Below are 20722 nucleotides of genomic sequence, written 5' to 3' on the forward strand. Positions count from 1 at the left end.
CAGTAACTAATAATAAAATAGAACAATTAACAATACAGGGTGTTTCAAAAATGATGGTCAATAATTTAAAGGTGAAAAGTACAAACTAAAATAAGCAAAAAAGTCCAGTGAACATCGGGCTGCAAATGAACAGTTTTCGAGATAATGCAAATTTTCTGTTAAGATCTAACACTGACTATGGGAGCATTAGTTTAGCAAAAAACTGTGAATCGTCTGCTAAGGGTGGTTTTATTAAACATAAGATAATACATTTTTAATTTTTGGTTTCAACACCACAGGATTTTACAGATGTTACATGTTACAGGATGTTACAAAAGGTGTTCAAAATGCTGCATTCAGACCCATTCACAACTTTGTAGTCTTCTCTGCATTGAGTTGCAAATCCTCTCAGGCATTCCTGGGTCATTTCTGATTTGCTGAAAGGCTCCTTCAACCTGACACTGCAATTCCTCAACTGTGTTAATGTCAGAAGTGTACACCAAGCTTTTTACATGACCCCAGATACAAAAATCCATAGAATTTAAGTCTGGTGATCTGGGAGGCCACATTACAGGGCCACCTCTACCTATCCACTGTTGACCATACCTTCTAGTTAGATACCGAGTCACAACTTGAGCTAAATGTGCCAGTGCACCCTCATGCATAAACCACATGTTCTGGCGTTGCTGAAGTGGAACATTATCATCATCAAGAACATTCTGCAGGAACTGAATGTACAGCTCTCCTGTTAGCCTGTTTGGCAGAAAAAAACGTGGTCCAATTAGATGGTCTACTAGTAGTCCTGCCCAGACATTCAACGAGAAATATTGCTGATGTCATGACTCATGAATTGCATTAGGATTTTCGTCGGACCAAACGTGACAGCTATGAAAATTAAAAATACCATCACGAGTAAACCCAGCTTTGTCAGTGAACAAAATGTTGTTTTAAAATTGGGGGTTCAGGACACACTGTTGTTGCATCCACTGGCAGAAGTTCACTCTGGGAGGGTAGTCATTGCTGAGACATTGTACATGCTGGATATGGTAGGGGTACAGTAATTGGCAATGTAAAATTCACCACACATTGCTATGACTCAGTACACATTCTTGCAGAGCAACCCTTCTTGTCGAAATTCCTGGATTTTATTATATTCTTTCTAACACTCTTTCCTCAACATCAGGTGTTATGCTTCTGGGCCTACCTGCTCATACTCCATGTGCGAAGCGCCCATGTTCTCTAAGGCATTAATGTACCTTGATGAATGTGCACCTGTTGGGTTGTCTTCAGCGGGGAAATGCTTCTTGGTACAAATGTGCAGCCTCGGTGCACTGCCGCTGGCTTTACCATACATGAAGTGCATGTTCACATTACTCTTTGTTGCTGCAACCTCTTTCCAAGTTGACTATCCTTTGACAAGTACTAGTATGCCTGCTACAATCTCAGAGCATTGAGAGAGGGGAAAGGGAGAGAATGAGCATAACCTAACCTAAACAAATAAGTCAGTGGTGGATCCCAACTCTGTACAGTTCACCTTGTCAGTAGCGGATCCCAACTAGAAATGTGCAATATCTCGAAAATGATTCACTTAAGGATCTATGTTTACTAGGCCTTTTTTGAATATTGTAGTCTACACAGTTCACATTTAAATTATTGACCATCACTTTTGAAACACCCTGTATTCTGTAATAAAAGTTATGTGAATGCAGTCTCTCTCTCTCAAAATATCTTATTGTACTGTACTCACCCTTCTTCTTCCTGTGATGATGTGATGATGATACAATGCCTACATGATGAGATGAAGTGAGGTGAATGACGTAGGCATTGTGACATAGCATTAGGCTACAATTGACCTTCGGGCGATATGTCAGAAGGAGGATCATCTGTTTAGGGTAATCCTGGATCATCGAGCCATGACGATGTCGATGGTTGGGGATCCTTGATAGTTGAAGGTTTTTTTGCCGAAACCTTTTGGACGAACATTGTAATCGGAAGTTGTCTCTTTCTTTTTAACTCATCAAAGTGTTGCTGCAGAGGTTGTAATCCTTCGGTGATAATACAAGTGACTTTAATGCTGCATTCCATCCGAGGATCGTATTCCATAATTTTGCCCTTTAATGTCTGTGCAACTCGAAACACTTCGGTAATGCCCACATTGCTGGTTCTGCTTCAGTTTCTTCTTCTTCATCTTCCTCTTCCTCTGTAGATGACTCGACAAGTTCTTCCAACTCCTCATTTGTTAACACTTCTCGATGGCCTTCAATACGTTCTTTCACTTCTTCATCAAGCATGTTGGCAAATACTTCTCCACCAACTTGTCTTGCTGCGTGAAAGATTTTTGTCCAAACCTATTCCTGAATCTGTGTAACTGTCCCTTACTTGCAGTAAATGGCTTAGCGTCACTTGTTTCAGGAGATCCCTTGCTGAAGTCTTTCTATAGGCTCAATGCTTCTGGTGCAACACGTTTTCTGTTCATGTCTTCCACCCACCCACAAATTTAATGCCTTTTCCATCTTAACTAAGCACTTATCACGCACTGTGACCATAACTTTTGCAGTTTGAGGTGCGACGGCAAAACTAGCATGAATTTCTTTTTCCTTCTTCACAATTTCACGGATGAAGATTCGTTCTTACCATAGATCTTAGCAACCTCGGCATACAATTTTTTTCTTTCCTTATTAAGTTGAGAACTTTCACCTTTTCACTTAAAGAAAGCACTTTATGGCTTCTCTTTGGCATATCTGAATTGCCAGTATCACTACTCTTGTGCTTTGGGGCCATTATTAAGTAAAATTTGGGTTCCTTGAACACAAGCACTGAGATACTGCGACAAGGTCAAGGTGTGCTTGTTTTAATTGCGGTCTCCAAGGTTTCCCCTATATACCGCTGTAGCATCTGAAAGGCAAAAAGCCAAGGCCGGCAAGTGTGTGTAAGTATGTATGGTGTTATGTTGAGTGTCGGCACCTGATGATTTCGCAGCCATGGGGCACCTGATCCCCTGACTCCAAACTTGGCCACGAGGAGGCGAGCCAGGGACAACTTTATTACAAGAGACATTTACTGGGGGTATCAGGCAAGCCTGATAGCCCCAAGGTGTTTAGGGAAAGGGAAAGAAAAGTTGGATAGAAGATAAGGGGAAGAGGAACAGACATTCCCCAAAATAGAAGAGAAAAAGTTTACAATAGTAAAATATAGAGATCTACTCATACTTTTTGATAGGAAAATTCTTCAGCCCAACACTCACATCAAATTGATCCAATTAATACATTATGTGAAAGGACTAAATTTATAATACGACCTTATGCTTTTTAAAATATTGTTAATATATATGGGTTTCTTAAAAACTAATCTTGTATTCAATTTCCATTATCCACTTACTGCCAAAAGGAAGAGCAAAGCGTAGCTGATGTACATCAACCCACTCAAAACCAAACAGCAATATTTTAAGTAATTTTGATAATTGCCTTCGGTTTCCAGTCAATTATTGCTGGTTGGTTTAGTTTTGGGTCGGTTTATGTACATTGTGCGGATAATGAAAATTGAATACAATATTAGTTTAAGAAACTCGTATATATTAACAATATTTTAAAAAGCATAAGATCGTGTTATAAATTTAGTTCTTTTACATAATGTATTAATTGGATCAATTTTGATGTGAGCATCAGGCTGAAGAATTTTCCTATCAAAAGGTATGAGTAGATCTCTATATTTTACAAATGTACTTAAGTAGGAAGGATTGAGCTTCATTGCTCTTATATTTTGAAATCTAATATTTTGAAAACAATAGTAAAAAGAAATAGTGTATAGTGAACTATATTCTATTACATTTAAACTCTAATCTAAAGATACTTAGACATATCTGAAAAGAGCTGCAAAGCTAGCAACCAAACAGTATCAATGAAAATTATATACAAGTCTAAAATTATATACAAGTCTACAGCCTATAGACAGGAAGTAACATTAACAGGCATATGTCTCCAAAAGAAAATATTCACAATAAACGTCAACAACGAGAAAACATTAATGTTTTCAAAACTATCTTTTAGAATGAAGTTTCCTGAAAGTTAATAATTTTGGTCTTATACATAGTCATCAAAATTCGATATATCCAATATATATCATTAATGGGACTTATTTTTCTGCAAGACATAGCGATTTTTTTTTTTTTAGGAGCATTAGCAACTAAGGCCATATTGCTCCGGGGATATGCGGTGGTCATTCCCTGACCTTTCCACATCCTTCGTATTTGGTGGGCACGGGCTCGAACCCCAGTCTAATCAAGAAGCGTGTGCTACGCACTGCTGCCTCCTGTGCACCTGGCTACGGAGGCGCCTACTACTAGATCTCATAGTTGCAAATTGAACTGCCCAATTTCTGACTTTTAACATGGTCATGTGTTCCATATCTAACATACAGGCCTGATATTGCCTCATGCGACATCTTCCTGTTTCGAATAACAAAGAGGAAATGAATTTACCATGGGTCTGAAATTACGGAGGCAGTCATAAAACTCATTATGATGATTTTAAAGGATATTCAAGAATGGTTCCCAGCACATCGTGAAAGAGAGACTACAATAAATGTAGTCAGTTCAGAGGAAAGTATTTTGTGCAGAAAATAGCAATGCTGATTTTAGATAAATGCAAATTATTTTATAAAAACCATTTTCAGTCTTTCTTTGGCAGCTCTCATACTTTGTTGATATTGGAGGAATGGTATGACAGAGATCACCAATTAATTTTTGTCCCTAGTTTCAGGTAGTACTCACAGAGAACATTAATACAAGTATAATAATGAAAAAATAATAAAATTAACAAAACAAAAAAAAAATAACTTACATACGTACCTGTCTCAATATTACACTCTCAAATTCCCGATATGCTTCCCAGATCAGTGCACCCTGTGTCACATGTAGTCCTACAGCTATAATTGCTCTTTCAAACACCTCTTGAACTTTCTGTAAGCCATCTTTTAGGCCCATATTACCAATTGTGAACTGAACATATTCTAGCCAGACAGATACAGCTATTTAGTATAAAAGACAGGAAATATATAATAAAATTCAGAAATGAGTAATAAACATTAAAAATATCCTATTTATAGTTAAAACTGATGCAGCAGATTCACTTTAAATGTAACTTATCACAGCAAGCCATATGAGTTTAAAAAAGTAATCTGCTTTTATCTTCTCTCCTCTCAAAAATGCATCCAAACACATAAATCTCTCATTATCACTTTTTATATTTTTATGCAATAGAAATTGATTTTCTTCCCTGATTTATTAAAAACTGTATAGTAAAGAGAAATCAACCTAAATACTTTCAGAAGTGGACTGTTTGGTTAATTACTTTCACAGAACCCACTGAAGAAGGAAGAGTTTTGAATATGCTATTTTATCACTCTTGCAAAAGAATTCAAGGTATTTGCCCAGTTCTTGCAATCATCAAAAGATGAGCTCTGCAGTTTCAGGAACGGATCCCCTTTGAAATGAAAGGCCAATGATACATCAGCAACAGCAGGAGAAATTTATTCAAACAGAGCTTGAAAAAGCCAAGTGGAATTTCAAATGGGGCAGGGCTAACCTTGAGTCTACTATTGACTTTCTGAATGTGATCCTAAACAACAGTAATAGTATCAACGAAGCTTACAAGTCAGGTGATTAGTATAGGTTACTGGAGCATTAATTTGAAGAAGATATGAGAGTTGGGTAATTGAGTTGCCATCTTTAAAAAATCAGGTATCCTCCCCAGTTTTCTAACTATTCATAATGATAAAGTACTACATATATCAGCAAACAACTGTGTCTGGAATGATCAATAAGACAGCTGCTTTCTTTTTATTCAAAAATTTCAGTTTACAATGTCTAAAGTGAACTAAAGTCTGTAATCTATAAAAAAAAAAAAAAAAAAAAAAAAGTTCGACATAAGCAATATAAATAAAATACCCTATAAAATATATTATACTGGACAGTAAATTTTAAGTTCTTTGTTCTTTAAACCTTTATAGCATGGCTACTTATGGACATTTCTATTTTTTTTTTTTTTTCTTTCTTTCTGGTCAAAAAATTGGTATGTTTTATAACAATGAGCACCACTAGTATAATATTATCTCCTAAGTGAAAAGTAAAATATGTTATATCCATGAGAAAAAATCCCAATTTTTTTTTTTTTTTATTTCAAAAAAAAAAAAACAAAAAAAAAAAAAAAAACACCATAACTTCAGTGTCCTGAACAAGCAAATTCCATTTCAGTAAATATAGATTCCAGCAGAGCAGAGCAGTTGTGCCTGGTTGAAAAAAAAATTTCTTTCAAGAGAGCATTTATTGAGCTTTACTAATTAAATCTGGTTCTGTGAGTACTGCTAGAAAACTCTGTTGCAGCACAGATTCATCTATAAGATATATATCTTTTAGTCAGTTTTCAGAGGCTTTCACAAGATGTTATTATTATGAGATATAAGCTTTATTCAGAGATAGGAAATTTAAAAAAAGTAGTAGCCTGTAAAAACAGTCATTTCACTCCCTCCAGAACTTCTAGCAAGCATTGATATTTACTGCAAAATATCTCAACAAATATGTAGTGCCTGGTTTTGATTTTAATCTCCAACTTTACATGAAGTAAAATTTTTATGATTTTTTTTTAAAATTAAAGTACCTCTGTTTCTTTGTTGAAATCTACGAATAAATCCCACTTCCCAAAAAAAAAAAAAAAAAAAAAAAAACAATTAAAAAAAGGCCAAGAAGACACTTGGAGAACATGAAAAAAAATATTAAAAGAAACGGGAACAAATTTTAAGAATGATATAACATCAAACATTCAGCATGAAATAAACTGAAAATCATGAGTTAATACAATTCAACCATTAGACAACAGAATTCAATTCAACAGAAAAATGGCAAATAGTTTTAAGACTAATGTATTTGTCATTTGAATAAATTATTTTTAAATCAGATTCATTCTACTACAGTTGTTAATCTTGTAGCATATTCTGTTTCATGAATTAGATAACATGACACTGTAAGCATGAAAACCGAAAATAATAAAACCTAAAAAAGTTCAATTTTTGCAATAAATAAATATTAAATAGAATTATTCACATTTTTTTCAGAAACTTGAGAAAAACTAAGTACATAACTGTTATCACATCAAGATCAATAAAAATCAACTCTGATCTTGAAATAAAAAAATTGCATTCATCAGATTATAAAAACAGCTTTCTTATTTGTTACAAAATATATCTGATCGACAGAAATTACATTTATGATTTTGTACATTTAAAAGAATAACATTCTCCAACGGATTTAGGCTGAACAACGATTAAAAGTTTATAAAATAAAAAATTTGCTTTTCTTTATTGAAAAAAAAAAAAGGTACAAACAGGACTTACAGCTATAGTCTTTCACAGCTCTCTCAAATAGAGCAGTTAAAGCTTCTCTTTCTTCAGCCGATGCAGCTAATTTAATTTCATCTGTTACCCAGTCCAACCATAGCTCTGGTCAAAAAAAATTTATGGTGGTTATTATTATGATATGAAATTCATGTGATTAATAATCAGACGGAATTAACTTTAAAAGACATCAAATTGCAACTGTTAAGAGAAAATTTTTAGGATTCATTTAACATGAAATAAATAAAATAAAATTTGAAAACTTACAATAGAAGCTATACTTATTATATATAAGTATAAACATTAATTAAAATCTGTTAAAATTAAGTTTGAAACCTGTTAAAACTAAAAAACAATTAAATATTTATATTGGTCTGGAGCCAAAACAAAAGTTCTAATTCAACAAAAATTAAAATAGAGCCAACTGTAGCAATCCTCTTGCAGAGTAAATTAAAAGCATTTCCTTCTATTATACAGAGAAATAAGTATGCAGAATTCCCTATCCAAAAATTGTAATTTAGTATATCGACAAAAGCCAAAACTTTAAAATAAAAAGACTCAAATTCTCACATATTTAATTAGTATGACTCAGATCCTGATAGTAATTCTAAAACAAAATGACCCATGAAAAAATTTAAAACTGTCCTATTTTTGACAAGAGAAAAAAACTTTGGCAATACGAATTACAGACACTCAATATTTTAGTGATATGATCCACTCTTCTTGTTGATACCTAACCACAATCTACTAATTAATTTTTCCTAAAGTTTATTAAATTAGTTTTAAAATTAATTTCTAAATTTTTTTCTCAAAAACAAGACATTTTAATAAAATGTTTTATATTGATTAATTTACTTTACTTTTAATATTAATTTACTAATATTAAAATGAACATGTTACATCACACACAGGTAACCCTCATATAACACGTTAGTTAGGTTCCAATAAAATCTTGTATAGTGCGAAACCACGTTATACGGAACTAAGAACCAGTACAAAAAGGGGGGTTACATTCCAAAAGCTAACAAAAATGCATCATTTTTTTTATAACTATCAGAAACTTAATTTTTATAAAAAATTGTAATAACTGAACAAACGTCTTACAAACTGTGATACATATATGTCAAATAATGTATGTTCATTTAATTTCTTTGTCTTCATCGCTGCTAAGCACAATCAAATGAGAACGTTTCCTTTGTTGCAAAATATCTTCACCTTCTGAACTTTCTTCTGCAACATCTAAATTTCGTGTATCTTCTGCTCTCTTTAAAAAATCAGTAATCGGGGGTTTGTTTTCTTTTGCTTGATAGATCTTTGTAAATTTCATGGTATGGAGCTAAGCTAAACATTTTTGAAGTGTCCTTTTGAACTTGGTGCTCCTTTCAATCGAAGAATCTGCATTCAAAAAAATAAGATTCTAATTGCTCAGCTAAGTTTATGCCTTCCCGTATGCTTTTTAGTGTAAAAATTGTACCTTCAGATTTTTCATCTGCGCTATCATCCTCTGAATTGATTTGATTTACCTCCGATGCCATTTCTGCCAAATCCACTTCAGCAGCCTCTTTTTCTACCATTAATTCTTGAATGTCTTCAGTAGTCATATCATCAAAACCTTCTCCTCCTACCGACTTAGCAAGTTATACTATAGCACTGATTCTGTTTTCTGCTGGTTCGACTATATTTCCTGAATGAACTGACTCTGCCAATACATTTTTCCAGCATGCATTTAATGTTGACAGTTTTACTTCTCTGAGTGATAAAGCTATGATTCCGATACAGTCCACAACTGAAAAACGTTTCCATGCCTCCATCATTTCAATAGATTCGGAATCAATTTTTTCCAAAATCCACTGTAACAATTTTCTGATGTAATGAGTTTTAAAGGTAGATAAAATGCTTTGATCTAATGGTGGAATTAAAGAAGTTGTATTAGGTGGTAGGAACATCATTTCAACATTTGGATGACTAAAATCTTTTGGATGGCCTGGTGCGTTATCCAATAGTAATAAAACTTTGAAATCTAGATTTTTCCATAAGTTCAATAGCACAGAACCTAACATGTGGATTTCCCAATAAAATAAAATATGGGGATTTTCCAATAATTTTTTTTGCATAACAACTAGTGAGTCAACAGCAGGGATTCACAAAAAAGAATGGGAATGTTGAAAAATTACATCCAACATAATAGCAGGGTTTCCCCCTCACACAAAAGCTCAAAAATACCGTGCTATGCGAGGTCTGCCACAATTCTCTAACCGAGTTAGAGTGAAACCATGTTATATAAGTACTATGTTGTGCCAGAATTGCCGCAATTTACCAATCATGTTAGAGAGAAACCGTGTTGTAGAAGTACTGTGTTATTGTTATTTGTTATTTTGGTTTTTAGGAGCATTAGCAACTAAGGCCATACTGCTCAGGGATATGCGGTGGTCATTCCCTGACCTTTCCGCATCCTCCGTATTTAGTGGTGACAGGCTCGAACCCCGGTCTAATCAAGAAGCGTGTGCTACGCACTGCTGCTCCTTCCCACCTGGCTACGGAGGCACCTAAGTACTGTGTTATATGGGGCTACCTGTACACTAAAAACAGAATATTATTTATTGTATACAAATAATTTCCTGTTTGCAACTGGCCTCATGGGCACTCTCCTCCTCTTGCAATACTCATTAGAAGAAACAATTTCATGTTCAATACACATACTGCATGACACTTAGCTGATTTATAGAGCTTCTTAATGTACCATTATGTAATCGACTTAATAATAATAATAGCAATAAGTGCTTAATTGACGGTACTCACCTCAATTGATCTGCTTAGTTACATGGTATTGAAGTGGAAATGAAGTCTAAAAAAAGTTAAAATAAATGAAGAAGGAATTGTTAAAAACCTGTAATTAAAATTTGCTCAAGGAAGAAGTGCACTACCTCGTCCCTGGTTGTCATTTATAAAATATTAATATGAGAACAAGGTGAAGCCAATAGTCACAAATTTTCTCATATTAATATTTTATAAATGACAACCAGGAACGAGGTAGTGCACTTCTTCCTTGAGCAAATTTTAATTACAGGTTTTTAACAATTCTGTCTTTATTTATTTTAACTTATTTTAAACTTCAATACCATGTAACTAAGCAGATCAATTGAGGTGAGTACCGTCAATTAAACATATTGCATGATAAAGTGTATTGTTACTATTGTGTTTCTTGAGAATTATGAGAATGCTCAATCTTTCATGTAGTCCCCCACAATGTATATTCTAGTGATAAAAACTCGTGTGTGTTGTTTGAAGTTCTCAGGCTGCACAAAAGCTATGCAATTTATATTTTTTCCACATGTAGCAAGCATTTCAAAATATTCTAATTCTCAAATTATGGTTTATATCATTAATATTATTTAATGACAATATTAATATTATAATTAATATTATTTAATGATAATATTAAATAATTATATAATATTTAATAATATTATATAATTATTTGCACTTTATGTTGAAGTGAATATTATTTGTATCTTGTGTTTCTAATCCTTTAATATTAAAATCATCATTTCATATAATTTTCATTCGATTTTCTTTCATAATTAAAGGCAGAAATAGGGGATATTTTTATGCAGTAATTGATAAAAACATAAAATTAATTAATTAGTTGTGGGGATGGTTTCACAAACCCTATAACTTTTTACTAGCTGTTTCAAGTTAATCATATAAAAAAAAATGGGATCTATCCAGGTATATTAAAGGAAGTAAGCAAACCATTAGCCATAATTATGAGAGCATCATTGGGCTCGGGAGGTTCCCACTGACTGGAGATGTGCAAATGTATCGCCAATTGACAAAAAGTGATCTAATGGTAACCCGCTTAATTACAGACCTGTTCATTAACTTCTGTTCCAGGGAAAATAAATGAGTCACTGATTAAAGAAGCAGTGCTAGATCTTCTAGACAAGACTGCAGGTATAGTTCAGACACAGAATAGGTTTGTTAATGGGATGTCTTTCATAGTATCCAATTTGATTAGATACTATGATGTGGTCACAAAGGAAATGGAAGCAAAAAATAATTTTCATATCATATACTTGGATTAGCAAAGGCACATGATGCAAGAAAGCAAGCTTATATAGCATCAAAAAAAAAAAAGATGTTTCACTTCACATCAAGGTGTACTAAAATCTATATTCCATTATTAGCAATGTAAACAGTACAGCGGGTGTGGTTGCTGATGTTGTTTTGGGCAGTGACTACTTTGGTCAATGTGTCAAAATGGGGCTTTATATAGCCAGGCTAAAAAACCTTGAAATAACCTGTAGCGATAGAGAAGCACTCCCTCTGATTAGCTATCCATAGTCTTGATTAAATAAGTTTTTTTTCCTATTTAAGAATTAAGTTCATATTCTTCTGTTTGTATTCTTCCAGAGACTGGAAGAATACGAACAGAGATCTCTTCAGAAGGATGCATAAAACTTATGCAATTTATATTTTTTCCATATGTACCAACATTTCAAAATATTCTAATTCTCAGATTATGGTTCTTATCATTAATATTATTTGCACTTTATTGAAGTGAGTATTTGTATCTTGTGTTTCTAACAAGCAAGGACCAACAAGCAAGATTTCTTTGACTCAAAGCACGATGCCTGATACATTCCAGCTGTAGTACAAATTCAATCTGGCAAACTGAATTTGCTCCATAACTGGAACATTATAATACTGTACACCTAATTCTGTTTTTACACGATAGATACGTTCCTGAAAAATACGTGTAAAAAAAATTCGTGTAAAAAAATACATTGTATTTATGGAAGAAAAGAGGATTGGTTCCGGATCTAAAAAATCAGTAAAAATAATAAAAAAAAAAAACACATAAAAATATTCTTTTTAAGCTTATTATTTTATTTCAACAAAATACACATGTAATAATATGTAATGAAAATGTATTAAAGTAAATTTGTATGCATATGAAATGAATTCTTCATGAACAAAGAAAATCTGTTTTACACATAAAATTTTATTCATTTTCACTTTCTGATAATAAACGGCGCATACGTTTGCGTACGACTGGAATATCACTGCTATCACTAGAAATGTTGTGGACATCGTCTTCTTCCTCTATTAATGAAATTCTTTCTGTGATCTCTTGAGCAAAATCAGCACGAGTCTCCTCTGGTGCTGATGTTTCACCGGTTTTACGAACGAATTCAGTTATTAATCGTTGTGTTCGTGTTTTGGTTAGGCCGTTATATAATTCTCTGTAATAGGCTGTCAACAATTTCAGTTCACGTTGAAACTTCTCAGCGCGTTCCTCATTAGGGTCATGTTTGACAAAATGATTACCTAATTTTCTGGCCAGTTCCAGACCTTCTTTTTTTAAATCTGCATTTAGAACAGGATCATTTTCTTCATTATCACTACGTTCTGTGGGATAAGGAGTCCCAAGGACAATCTCTAATATTTCATCTTCGCTTAGGGCTTTGTCGGTTAACAATTCATCAATATCTTCAAACGATAGATCATCGAATCCTTCTCCACCAATTTTGTGTGTCATTGTAATGATGTTGGGAAATTCGGTCGTATTAAGGATGATGGGATCTTTGCTTTTTACACATTGTGGCCAAACCGCTTTCCAACACGCATTTAAAGGCGCTGGTTTTAATTCAGTTAACGCTAATCCAACTTGATTGATACAATCCATAATTGAGAATTTCTTCCACACATCAATGACTGTTAGTGTTTCATCATTCAGTTTGTCCAAAACTTGTTAGAATGTTCGTTTTACGTAGTATGTTTTAATTGTCGCAATTATACCTTAGTCTAGCGGTTGTATCAAAGATGTAGTATTAGGTGGCAGAAATAAAATTTGTACGTTTGGGTGTTCCAAGACAGGATGGCCGGGTGCATTGTCAAGAATCACAAGAACTTTAAATTCGAGACCTTTCAAATTCATATAACGTCTGACTTCTGGGACGAAACATTTGTTGAACCATTCTGTAAAGATAGCAGTAGTCACCCAGGCCTTCTTGTTTGCCATCCAGTGAACAGGCAGTTTATTGATATCTACACCTTTCATTGAACGTGGGTTTAGGGCTCGATTTACCAGCAGTGGTTTCAACATACGATCTCCTGAAGCGTTGGAGGAAAATAATAAGGTCACATGATCCTTAGCTACCTTAAAACCACCAGCAGTTTTCTGCGATTTGGCTACATACGTTCTGTTCGGCATTCGTTTCCAGAAGAAACCAGTTTCATCTGCATTCCACACTTGATCAGGAGTGTATCCTCCATCTTCAATAATTTTTGCAAGTTCCTGCGGGAATACTTTAGCAGCCGATTCATCTGCAGATGCAGTTTCACCTTTAATTTTCATATTATGAAGAGTATTCCTTTTAAGAAGCCCTGTCATCCAACCTGTACTCGCAGAAAATTCATACTTTCTGTTTAATTGAGATGAAGTGCTTGGCTCCTTTTCTTTAATCTGTCTGTAAATTCTTAGTGCTGTTTGCTTGATGGCATTTCCATCTACTGGTACTCTTTTTTGTGACTGGTCTTCTATCCATATTACCAGAGCCTTTTCCATTTTTTCCTTGATAATATTTCTTGTATATGATGATGAATTAACACTTACTTTTATTCCAGAACATACCGACTTCCTAATTGCAGCTTCATTTTTCTTAATAGTTCTTACGGTAGCTTCATGTACACCAAAATGCTTTCCTACAGACGTAGCCCCTTGTCCAGTTGCAAGACGATCTAAAATTTGAATTTTAAGTTCCAAAGAAATCGCTTTCCTTTTCATTTTGGTAATAGGCGAATTATTCGACATTATATAAGGGCTACCGAAAAATATCTCAGTTATAATTAATAAAAAAAGGTATGAAAAATTTGTAAACTTACAATTTATTGACTATCGGCAAAATTAATAAATTTTTACGTGCACAAATTTCACTAAAGATTCTTTCACTTTGAAATAGAGCGTACTACTAAATGTCTTCCGAAGATACAATGCACGAATACCGTAGATGTGCACCAAATTCAATAAAAACGTTGACGATTCATAGATATCTAGACGTACACATTGGTAAACAAAAGCAAGCATTTCAAAACGCACACACTAGCCGTTATCCAATCCATTTGATACTAATATGCCACAAATTAAAAAAAAAAATTCTTAGAATTTAGGCAAAAAAAATTCATTGAAATCGTGTTAAATCAAAATGACTCGCTTAAAAAAAAAGAGAATGAAATATTTATTTTAAATTCGTGTTAAATCAAATTCGTGTAAAAAAAGTTCGTGTAAAAAAAGTTCGTGCAAAAACAGAATTAGGTGTACTTCTTTGTCATTTAGGCTTTGCAAGATCGTAGAGAAGTAGCTATTAAACACCCAAATTGTGGGGGGGGGGGTAACTGAAAGAGAAATATAAATTATTACTTGGCTAAATTACTTGTAGCCAAATTTGTAAATTTAAGGAAAGAATAAGGGCAACATTTACAGTAAAAGTTTGACAACAGAATTAGTGAAAAAATTAGAAATAATTTATTTTATTTCATTTAGAGGAAACATTAGATGTAATAACATAAATTAAGTCACATAAATTAAGAAACCTCTTTTTTTAATATAAGAATAAATTAAGTGGAGAAATGCATAAAATAATGAAAGGTTACAAAATAAAGAGTAAACTGGGTAAATAGCACTAGACAGGTAATAATGCCTTTTGAATATAAATTAGTCTCTCTCTGAAAAAAGTACTTGATGGAGTGATGTATATACTTCCGAAACTAAGGGTTCTTTATACTGGCTTCCTGATATGTGAACCACTATTCAAGTTAACTATATTCAAGTATAAACTTATGTATATACATAAGTATATATAGTCTCAAAAACAGTGCCTCAATATCAACACAGCATTACAGATACTAATTTCCTTTTTTTTCTTAAGTACTCTTTAAACTATTAATATTATGTATCAGTGGAACTCAGTATTTCATCATAAGCTTTCAGCAGAAATGCAATAATTTGCATTGGTCTCGGTTGCTCAAGAGTCAGGTGAGTGTAAAGCAAGACATGGCATTTCATGAAATATCATTTAAGGCAATGTTCCTTTTTTTTTTTTTTTTTTTTCACTCCAGAGAAAATGGGCTATTGGCCAACCAACTACTTAAAATAGTTATGTTAGTTACGCTAATGTAAACTTGTATATTTAATTTTTTATTTATTTTTTTTATAGTTGCAAAAACATCAGGGCAAAATGGAAAACAGAACTGGAGAAGGCTGTGAAGAACAAGGTCAAGATTAATATAATTGGGAAAGGACATTACGTGGTTTCCATCCATACAGTAAAATTTATATTATTTACATTATTCTCAAGGTCATTTACATAGGTCACTTAGGAAAAGGCCTTTTGCTTCGGGTTCCACAATGCATGAGGAATATGGCTGCATCCGAAAGAACAGGACTAAAATATTTACAAACTATACACATTTAAAATATTTACAAAATACAAACTATATCAGGACAATGGGTCCTGATACAGTTTGTATCCCTTCTTCAGCTGAAATTAATATACAAGGTGGCCACTAAAAGACAATGATATAAAACAAAAATAACTTTTACAAACATGTTTTTTTAATTTTTTATTATTTTAAATCCATTTTTAAATCCAGTTTCAGAATCTTCTGAAGCGATGTTCTGGCGATGCCTAGTTAGCAGAGCAACAACGGGTAGAGGCAGATGGATCCTCAAGGACACTGCCGTACAGCTTCCGCCACTGCGTCAGTGCACACAGTGCGCTTAGGACCTCTTCCCGGAAGATCACCGGCTGATCCAGTTCTTTCAAACCGGGCAATTAGGTTCCGAATCACGTTATCGCTAGGAGATACTCTTACTTTAAAATGTTGCCGGTATTTTCTCTGAGTTTCAATAAGTGAAACTCACCAATGAGTTTTACTCATTGCTGGACATCATACATAGCCATTTTAATCTCCAAGGGATCCTCTATAACCTGTAAAAAAAAGAAAATACAAAAGATTGAAAATGAACAAGTTATGACTTTTTCAAACCCTTCAGTCTTTCAGTGGCCACCCTGTATAAAAAACGTTATGATGGAACATCAAATGATATCGGGCATGGTTATGTATTAGACAGTGAAGCACATGCATAAGGTTGGTGAATGTTACAGAGGCAGTTGTCTTGAAATGCGCCAAACTTTTACACGGCAGCTACGTGCTCTATACTGTGAACAGCAAGTGTCTGATTCTGCCCAGTAACCCATTTGTGTTCCTTCCATTTAACATATATTAATGTCAGCTGAAGAAGGGACCTATCGTCCCGATATAGTAGAATTGTAATTGTAAATAGTTTAGCATTTTGTAAATATTTTAGTTTTTTGTAAATATTTGTATAGCTTTGTATAATAATAACATTATACTAATATACTAACATCATAATGCACTGATCAAAATCTAATCAGGAAATGACCTATGTAATTATTTACTGTGCATTTGTAGTGATGTAACTGCCCTGCCCTCTTCACCCATTGGCTCAAATAAATATCACTAGGAGGAAAATTTTTTTAATGTATAGACATATATATTATACCACATGAAAATTCTTAGCAAATAGGTTTTATTAAACTCATATATAATACAAGCTCAATACTACACTAATTTGAAAGTAGGTGATGTTTCAGGATTCTTGCTGAACCCAGTCTTCAGATCATATATGATACACTTTGGAGGAAACAGACCTCTTACTTCCTGCACTAATTGAAATGTTTGTAGTATAGTACAGGAAGTAAGAAGTTAGATGTTTGCCTCCCTGAGGAAAACCCTGATAGTGCTTTATAAAAAGCAGAAAATTTAGCACAAAGGTAAAAATTTGACTTAAGAAGAAAAATTCAACATCATCTTCAAATTATTAGGTGAAACTCATGACTGCATGAATATTCCAGCCAACTCCAGTTACAAACAATGAAATAACCATGAAACTGGCTTTCTTTTAAGTAGCCTAAAACTGCTAAAAACTAGTTTTAGCAAAAAAAATGGATGTTGTAATTGTTTAGAATAAGCAGAGGTCACTAAGGCCATATGGCATCAACAGAGCATAACATAAATCGTGTATGTTTTGTGGTCAATTTGTTTGTTAGCTTAAAAAAACAAGAGCATAAGCTGGTTCCTCTATTTATTCATCATACTCCTCCGTCATTTGGACTATACTATACACTCCTACTTGCATTTTTGTTTTCCCAATGTTCATGTCACTGCCTCAATATTGATTGGGCTGGCCCAATATTATACTGATGACTTGTTATCTATGGGGGTGCACTGTTTTAGAATATATGCTTCTTAACAAAAGCATATGCCTCCCCTTTCTATACATATCGTACTTGTATTCAAATCTGCTATTATTAATCATGAGACTGCTGGAATACCAGTATACCTTTGATTTTTAAATATGCTTCAAAATTATATTAGAATGCTTAAGTTCTTTTGTTTAAAGTTTTTTTTTTTAATAAAGTAACATTTTGAGATTGATTTTAAAAAATTTGTTTTTCCAAGGTCATTTCAAGTACATGTCAAATAACCTATATGCTTATGTGCTAATGTGTAAACTGTTCAGTGTATGCTGCCATCTCTTATTTGTGTGTAAAACTAATAGCAAACAGTTTTAATAGATGACGGCCTGAAAATAACTTTGGAAATGAGAAGGATGTCACACCTGTCAGCTATTGTCGGATTTGAAGATATTACTACTTCAAAAGAAAAAAAAACGGAGGAAAAAAAGCAACAGTTAAAAAAATTTTGATTTTTTTTTTTTTTTTTTTTTTATGAGAACCCCAAACACGAGAGGTATTGGAACCTATAGTACTTAGTACCGTGCTTGGGTTGGAGGTTGAAAAGACGAAAGAAGATATTTGTTGACATTGGACTTGAACTTCTGTAGATTGTAATTTTCAGAAAATACGTATGAAGGAAGGTTGTTCCAGAAAACGGCAGCTGAATGAATAAATGAGGAAGATGAAAAGTTGGTTCTGTGGGTTTGAAGCTGGACAATAAATGGATGTTGGCTGGTGGCGGCACGTGTTCGGACTGTTTTGAAAGAGAGAGCGGGAATCATAGAAGCCAATTCAGAAGAACAGTACCCATGGAAGTATCTGTAGAAGAGGCATGCAGCAGAAACAGTACGTCTATAAGAAAGCGAGTGGAGAGACTCTGTTAGAGATGAATCATTAATTAACCTAACTGCCCTCTTCTGAATGGAATCAAGAAGCCTGAGAGAGGTTTTGGGGGCACCACCCCAGATGTGGGAACAATATTCCATGGCAGGGCGGATTTGCGATTTATACAGTGAGCAGCTGTTTGGAAGAAAAGTAAAGCCGAGAGTGAAAGAGAAAACGAAGTTTTTTAGATGCAGAGGAAGCAATATTTGTAATGTGCTTGTGCCAAGAGAGATTAGAAGTCAGGGTAATCCACAAAAGAGATATATCATTTTGCCTAGAAATCGGAGTGTCACTAAAGATAAGCATAGGAGCAGAAGAATCCTTTTTGCGAGATATAAGACAAGACTGAGTTTTAAAAGGGTTGAAATCAACTAAGTTGTCTTTGCCCCACTGGAGAATTACCTGAAGATCGGCATTTAAGGAATTGGCAGCAGATTTTCGAAAACTTGAAGCTGATTGAGCAGGACAAGGTTTCTCAAAATGGAAAGTTGAATGCAATGTGCTATCACCGGCAAAACTATGGATAGCATTTCCAGTCAATGGAAGAAGGTCATTGATATACAAGAGGAAAAGAGTGGGGGAAAGAACTGAACCTTGGGGGACACCGGCATTAGTGGAGAAGTTAGAAGACAGAGAGCCATCTACCATCACCCTCAGTGAGCGATCAGAGAGAAAACTGGATAACCAATTACTAAAAACAGTTGGCAAACCATAAGATGGAAGCTTGTTTAGAAGACCTTTATGCCAAACACGATCAAAAGCCTTTGAGATGTGAAGAGCAACTACTTGTGTTTCACCGAACCTTTCCATTGAATTAATCCATAAATGGGTAACATAAGCCAGAATATCACCAGTGGATCGACACTGATGGAATCCATACTGGCGATCGTTGATCAGACGGAAGGTTTCTAGGTAGTTTAAGAGTTGCCGGTTAATTGATTTCTCCATTACTTTAGAAAGAGTAGAAGTAATTGCAATGGGACGATAATTGGATGGGAAGGATTTGTCACCCTTTTTAGGAACTGGCAGGATATGAGCAAATTTCCAAGCAGAAGGAAAAATACCTTTGGAATAAGAAAGTGAAAAAAGGGGGCAAAGAATAGGAGTAAGTTCAGGAGCACAGGTTTTGAGAACAAGTGGAGAAATACCATCAGGGCCTGGAGCTTTCTTAGCATCAAGATTCATCAAAATCCTTCTGATATCCTTTTGACGGAAGACTACAGAACGCATTGAATGGAGCGTGTTAGGAATGGTGGGAGGTGTTTTACCAAGATCATTAATACATGAGCTGGAAGAAAAATGGGATGCTAGCAGGTCAGCTTTATCCTTGGCTGAAGTGACAACAGAACCATCTGGTTTGGACAGAGGTGGGAGCAGAGATGGGCAAAAGTTGCGGCCAATAGCTTTGGCAAGAGACCAGAATGCTCGGCTACCATTAGGGCAAGAAGCAAGTTTTCTACTCTTAGCCTGTTCAAACTCTAGTTTGGACTGATTAATAATTGCTTTACAATTGTTGCGAGCTTTGGTGTAGGCAGAAAATGAAACTGAAGAATTAGAAACAAGCCAGTTACGATATGCAACATTCTTCTCTTGGACAGCCTTAGCACATTTGTTGGAGAACCAAGGTTTAGATAAAGCAAGAGATTTTGAAGTGGAGTGTGGGATAAAGGATTCCATTCCTGCAAGAATAATTTCACTGACACGATCTGAGCAAACGTTGACATCAGAAGTTTTGAAACAGTAATCAGACCAAGGAAAAGAAGAAAAGAAGTCTCGCAGGTCATCCCATTTTGCATTCTTGTAATGCCAAACAATACGAGGTTGGGAATAGCCATGAGATAAAGGTTCCATTGGAGAAGAGACAATCACCAAGTTGTGGTCTGAAGTGCCTAAAGGACCTCTCACTTCGACCTTGTACTTAGAAGGGTTGTCTGTGAGAAAAAGATCAAGCGTATTGGCTGTATGATTAGGATTGTCCGGTATTCTTGTAGGTAAATGAACAATCTGTGCTAGGTCATTAGTAATTGCAAAAGCCTCAGCATCTCGACCTGCTGGGTCGGTGTAACTAGAAAACGGAAGCCAGCTGGAGTTGTGAACGTTAAAATCACCAAGGAAAATTACCTCACTGTTAGGAAAGTTGGACTGGA

At 34.4% G+C, this 20722-nt stretch overlaps 1 protein-coding gene across 1 annotated transcript in view; it reads right to left on the reverse strand.

Annotated features, from left to right (window-relative positions):
• The window catches only part of LOC150086161 (spliceosome associated factor 3, U4/U6 recycling protein-like), a 192475-nt gene that overhangs the window by 117738 nt on the left and 54015 nt on the right, over window positions 1–20722 (reverse strand). Inside the window, exons 3-4 of the mRNA XM_090374426.1 lie at window positions 7366–7470; window positions 4826–5004 (exon numbers count right to left, since the gene is read on the reverse strand). Coding sequence (XP_090230552.1) covers window positions 4826–5004; window positions 7366–7470 — 284 coding nt within the window. The remainder of the gene's footprint in view (window positions 1–4825; window positions 5005–7365; window positions 7471–20722) is intronic.

The sequence above is a fragment of the Mastigoproctus giganteus genome, chromosome 5, assembly GCF_048544385.1.
Source record: "Mastigoproctus giganteus isolate SK-2022 chromosome 5, ASM4854438v1, whole genome shotgun sequence".
Taxonomy (NCBI): domain Eukaryota; kingdom Metazoa; phylum Arthropoda; class Arachnida; order Uropygi; family Thelyphonidae; genus Mastigoproctus; species Mastigoproctus giganteus.